At 42.2% G+C, this 6,438-nt stretch overlaps 1 protein-coding gene across 1 annotated transcript; it reads left to right on the top strand.

Annotated features, from left to right (window-relative positions):
- Positions 1-4,717: 4,717 nt before the first annotated feature.
- Positions 4,718-5,761, top strand: LOC113909323 (calcium-binding mitochondrial carrier protein SCaMC-1-like). Its single transcript, XM_035728056.1, is given in 3 exon segments — positions 4,718-4,799; positions 4,868-5,116; positions 5,118-5,761. Coding segments are annotated over 3 exon segments (975 nt in total).
- Positions 5,762-6,438: the final 677 nt, after the last annotated feature.

Genomic DNA, 6,438 nt, shown 5'->3' on the forward strand with positions numbered 1-6,438 from the left:
GCAGATCACACATGTGATGGCGTGTCCTGATCTGTCATGTGTGAACTATGGCACCTTAGCCCTGAGCTACTGATGATTATTGGGCTCATTTTCTATTAAATGGTCTGAACTGCTGTAGTTCAGTGTCTGGGAAGGATTCAAACTTTAGCCATTCCCTCTTCTCTGCTCCTTTCTGTTGCTTTTCTTTGTAATAAGTTTCCGGGGATCCAACTCACATTTTTAGGTTCAGACTACAGAGCTTGGCGTGCTCCTGAGGCCAGTTTTTTAAATTGGCAACCTTCTTAGAGTTGCTAATGATTCCCAAACAAACACATGAGATCCATTTTATCTGAAATCAATGCACATGGTTACAGATATGCTAATCAAGTAGATGTCGTTACAGTGTTTTCCTGAAATAAAATAAGCAAAAAAAAAATAATAATTTAACTTTAAATGTTAACTCCTGCAGAAATGTTTGAATTTTATCATACAAATAGCATACTTTTGATTCAATTCTATGGGCTGCTTGGCTGTTAACTAGGACTATCACAGCCATTAGAATATAATTATTATACTAATTCATGCGCACTGGTAAACTATATTCAATTTTGATATTTGCTTTCGATTTCCTCCAAACTGTAATATTTTATCCTGAAAAGTGCCCACATTGTCTTCATACTGGGCATGGGAATGCCATTTTACTTATTTTATAATAAGCTAATAAAATTTTATTCCACAGTTTTGGGGTTGGTTTTCTTTTTTTTTTTTCCCTTCCCCCCTTTCTTTTGATGGAGGCTTTCTTTCAAATTTTAATTTGAAAATTGCAATGGACAAGACTACTTAAGGGCAGTTAATCTGTGTTTTGCCTTATCTTCTGGCCTGTCAGCCCAAATTTTCAGTCCAACAAATAGCAGCAGGTTCGGGTGTTTCTTTCAGTTGGCATCTGGTTGATGGTTTCTGGAGACTATCTTTCTATAGTCGGGACCACACCGTCTCAACACACCCTCATCCATAATCCGAGGGTGGGCTCAAATTCGACTAGACTGTGTGAAATGTTTTCATTTCCTATTGACTGGTTGTGTCCTTTCCTTGTGTTAATCCCTTGTTAATGGACACTTTCTTTGAGCCAGCTGAGATCGGAGTTGTGTTGTCTTTGTGATTCTAGCAGATTTTATTACTTGGATATCTTTGTTTTCATTATTTTGAGATTTTGGGATTTTGTCTGTTTCATTGATATTGATTCTCTCAGTTAGAGATGGCCCGGCCTCCCACTGCTTCTGTTTGTGTTTGATCTACAAGCAGTGGGAGGGAATCCTCAGGCTGCAAATGTTTTGGTTCTGTGCTTCAACTGGGAAAGGCATGGTAAGAGCCATTAGCAGCTTTCTCAACTGAAACCGGATGAATGTGGCTTTAAACCTAGGTGGGGGACTTGTATTTTGTCATTTAAACGACCTCAGGTTATTGCTCTGGGGCACTCGTTTTAGGGGGCAATGTGGAATTTTGAAGAACCCTGGCAATCCCTTTCTGAGAAATCCACAGGGAAATACAGTTTGTTTCTTTGGTTATTAGCTCTGCCTCTTTCTAGCTGTGTGATTTTGGGCAATTCATTTTACCTTTCTGAGTTTTACTTTTAAAATGAAGATACTGGGGCCCCTGGGTGGTTCAGTCGACTGAGTGCCCAACTCTTGGTTTTGGTTCAGGTCTTGGTCTCAGGGTCATGAGATTGAGCCCGACGTTGGGCTCTGCGCTCATCGCAGAGTCTGCTTAAAACTCTCTCTCCCTCTGCCCCTCCCCCCTCTAAAATAAATAAATAAATCTTTAAAAAATTAAAATAGAATGAAGCTACGAGTCCTGGTGATCTTTAAGTTCTCTATCCCCTCGATGAACAGATGGAAAAGAAATAACGTTTCCTGAGCTGTTACTGTATGCTCAGGGCTTAAATATTTTATTCAAATGGCATAGAGTTATTTCACTTACCAACAGCCCTGTGGGTAAGTATTATTATTCCATTTTGTGGGTGAACTGAGTTAAAATATAGGTACATGTTTTATCATCTATGTTGAGATACAGTTTGGTATCTAACTGCTTAGTATGGGAAAATGTCTTCTCTTCCCATGAGGATTATAAGTTCCTGGAGGAAACCTGCCAAACACCTACTCCAGGGCTTGGTTTAAAGTGCCTGTTAAATTCAGTTAATGAATAGTTTATGATATGTGAGGATAAGACACCCCTTTGGCAACCGCCCAAGCACACGGGTCATGACATTGAAAATGCACTAGCTGTGTGGTTGCATCCAGGTACTGGGCTGACTTCAGATGGCGGTTAGTTACAAGCTCTCTGATGCCCCTCCACCAGGGAATTTAGCTCTGTCTTGTCATTGGACTACTTGCCAAAAAGATGCTTCTTTCCACTCAAGATTCCTTCTTAGGTAACCTATGCTTCACTTATGTATCTGTTAAGAAAGTTTAAGAATTAACTAAAAAGAAGGACTAAAATTTTAAAAATGCTTAAGTATCAGCATCAGTAAGGATTTAAAAAAAAACAACTGGGACATGTTGGCAAAAATGTTTTATAACTGCACAATTTAAAAAAATCTAATCTAAATTGGCTAGAGGTTTTACAATAGCTGTAATAAAAATGCTGTCTCAGAAGAAAGCAATGCTTTTGAGCTTCCCCCTTCATTACCAAATGGCAGTCTGGGCTGGACACCCCTGTCTCTGCAGAGAGAGGACCTGGACGAGAGGATTTTTACAGGGAGGCAGGTACAAGAGTGAGACAAGAGGACTTCATAACTTGGATCTCATTCAGACTGATACTCTTTACAATGTTGTTCAATATGTAGAAACGCCTTAAGGCTTAAGGTGGGAAGGTTTGGGAACACCCGCTGCTGATGTCAACAGTTCAGCTCTGGTCCCAGATTTCTCTTTCTTTTCTTTTTTTCTTCTGGCCCCAAAGTTCTAATGCCCAACCAGCAAAACAAAACTCCTGTCGTTAACTGGGCCCCTTCTTCTTAGAAGACAGTTTGGTAACCGTGGATTGCCCCTCAGAGCATGCCTTTTGGGGTTTTAATCTTCATACTATCAGAGAATTCCTTCCAACCTGTTGCAATTCTGTCCCTGAAAAGTGTCCTAGTAGGTATAGTTTTCTTCATCTCCTTCCATTTCTGGAGACAAATTAGCAAGGTCTTGAGCATGTGTTTTGTTGAGCCACCTTTAATTCAGCTCAAGGCCAGGGCAGTATGGTTTGATGCCCCCCTGCCCCCAACTGCCCTTGTACGGACTGACTTGGCTGGATGCTTGAAGACTCTACCATTAGAATTTCTCAAATGATGATTTGCTGGAGCAGTTCTCAACTCTAATGCACATTGGAATCCCTTGAGAAGCTTCTAGAAATCCCCAAAACTCATGATGTACTCCAGAGCACTACCTCAGAATTTCTGGGTGTGAGACCAGGCAGTTCTTTTTAAAGCTCCCCAGGTGATTCCAAGATGCAGCTGAGGTTAAAAAAACAAAACAAAACAAAACAAAACATGGCTTTGGAAGGGCCATGTTTTCTAGTCTGTCATCTGGAATTTGCAATATATTCATTTGGATATATTCACCTGGAACTTGTGATATATTCGTCTATTGCCTGTTAAAATTTTTGGCTGATTTATCTGTTGGTCTGGGGAGGTCTGAAGAAATAAATTTTTCCCTTTTTTTCAAAGAGCAGGGGGGAGCATGAGGAAGCAGGGTGTAGCTAACCACAGCAAACCTTGAGCCTATAGCCATGGCACTCTATGCCCTCGGGAGCCACAGAGGTGAAGGGGGGGCTAACCCTGCCCTGGAGAAGCCTTTGGGGAAAAGCTCTGTGGTGGAGAACAAGAGCAGGGGAAGGAGATGGGGACATGCAGAAGAGGTCTCTGAGTCAAGGACTGCACTTGGTCTGCACTGGAGAGAAGACTCACAGTGGCCCTCTTCCCCTGTCCCTCCCCTACCAGAGGACCTCAGCCCTCTTTTCAATGGAAGCAGCTGCCGGTTGTTCTACGGAGGGGGCCTTTCCATTCCTCTGCCCTGCCCTGTCTACACCACATTCCCCTCCTAGAGACCCACCTCGTCTTTCATGTCCAGAAGGTTTATTGAGTATAAACAATATTCTAGGCTCTCTACAAGGCCCTACGGCAGTGGTTCTCCTACTATAACACGCATCAGAATTAACCAGGGAATATGTTTTAACAGTGTATTTCTACCTCAGCCCTTTTTCTTGTTACAAATGAAGATTTCCAGCTCTCATCCCAGTGCATTTGATTCTGTAGAGCTGGGTGGGGGGGTGGAAATCTGCATTTAAAAAAATATTTTAATGGAGGTAAAATTGACATATAACATTATATTAGTTTCAATGTACATGATTCAATATTTATACATACTATGGAACAATCACCACAATAAGTCTAGTTACTGTCTGTCACCATACAAAGTTCCAAAAAAATTTTTTTCTTCCCGAGGGACCTGGGCCCGGCTTTCCACTAGGCGGGCCTCCGCAGTTTCTCCCAGCGGCGCCCGGTAGCCCAGCGGCGCGGCTCCGCCCGCCCCCGAGGCTCCCTCGGGCCGTTGCTTGGGCCACCTGCAGCCTGGAGCAGCCCGGCGTCGTCGTCGGGGCGGCGGCAGGTGGCGCAGCCGGAGGGGCGGGACGCCGTCGCGGGGACCCAGAGGAGAGGCGGCCGAGCTGCCCCGCCGCCGCGGGCCGGGCGGGATGGGCCATGCTGCGCTGGCTCCGGGGCTTCGTGCTGCCCGCGGTGGCCAGCCAGGAAGACGAAAAATATGTCTATTCAGATCCTCTGCCCATTTTTAAATCAAATTGTTTGGTTTTTGCTATTGAGTTGTATAAGTTCTTTATGTATTTTTGCTCAGCTACAAGATCCTCTTCCAAGACCTGGACCGCGACGGGAACGGGTTGGTGGACATCGTGGAGCTCCAGGAGGGGCTGAAAAACTGGGGCTCCTCATTTGGTCTGAACTCCGAGAATGACATTTTTAAAGCTGGAGATACCAATGAGGATTCAAGATTGGACTCTGGAGAATTTTTGCAGTACCTTAAAGACCACGAGAAAAAAATGAGGCTGGCATTTAATAGTCTGGACAAAAATAATGATGGTTCATAGTTTAAAGTCAAGGAGAATGAGGTTGATTGGTGGATTTGAGCAGATGTTAAAAGAAGGAGGAATTCGTTCTCTTTGGCGGGGAAATGGTGTAAATGTTTTTAGAATTGCACCTGAGACAGCTCTCAAGATTGGGGCTCATGAACAGGTTCTAAAGACCAGACTGGCTCTAGGTAAAACTGGAAAGTATTCAGGGTTCATTGATTGTGGCAAGAAGCTTCTGAAACAAGAAGGTGTTAGAACCTTTTTCAAAGGTTATATTCCTAACTTGCTAGGTATTCTACCTTATGCAGGCATAGATTTTGCTGTTTATGAGCTGTTGAAGAATTATTGGCTAGAACATCACGTGGCAGAGTCTATAGACTCTGGGATAATAATTTTGCTGGGATGTAGTACATTGTCTCACATGTGTGCTCAGATAGCCACATTCCCTCTGACCCTTATCAGAACTCGCATGCAGGTTCAAGCACTGGAAGAAAAAGGAACAACAACCTCTATGATTCATCTCATTCAAGAGATATTTAACAACAAAGGAAAAAGGGGATTTTTCAGGGGTCTCACCCCAAACATCATGAAGGTGCTTCCCGCAGTAGGCATCAGCTGTGTAGTTTATGAAATAGTGGGACAACATTTGGGATTAATTTAAAAGTGAAATATCAAATTGTTGTCATTACCAAAATCACTTAGTTGTAAGATAATACCTGCTTGTAAAGAGAAATTTGTCTTTTCCTAAAAGGAAAGACATATGAAATAATTGTTAAAACATTTTTTCTTTATCTATTACAAAATTTATAAATTAAAAAAAATTTCTTTTTCTTGTGATAAGAATTTTTAAGATTTACTCTCTTAGCAACTTTCAAATATGCAATACGATATTATTAACTATAGTCACCATGATGTACATTACCTCCCCAAGACTTAATTATTTTATAACTGGAAGTTTGTACCTGTAGATCCCCTTCTCCCATTTCACTCATCTTCACCCCCCTTCCCTCTGACCACCACCAATCTGTTCTCTGTGTCAGTGAATTTAGTTTAGCTTTGTTTGTTCATTTGTTTCGTTTTTTAGATTCTGCATATCAGTGAAATCATATGGCATTTGTCTTTCTCTGTCTGATGTATTTCACTTAGCATAATACCCTCAAGGTCCATCTATATTGTCACAAATCAGATTTATTTATTTTATTTGTTTATTTATTTATTTATTTATTTGATAGCGAGAGCACAAGTGGGGGGGAGCGGCAGAGGGAGAGGGAGAAGCAGGCTCCCCACCAAGCAGGGAGCCCGATGCAGGACTCAATCCCAGGACCTCAGGATCATGAA

The sequence above is a fragment of the Zalophus californianus genome, chromosome 6 (assembly GCF_009762305.2).
Source record: "Zalophus californianus isolate mZalCal1 chromosome 6, mZalCal1.pri.v2, whole genome shotgun sequence".
NCBI lineage: Eukaryota > Metazoa > Chordata > Mammalia > Carnivora > Otariidae > Zalophus > Zalophus californianus.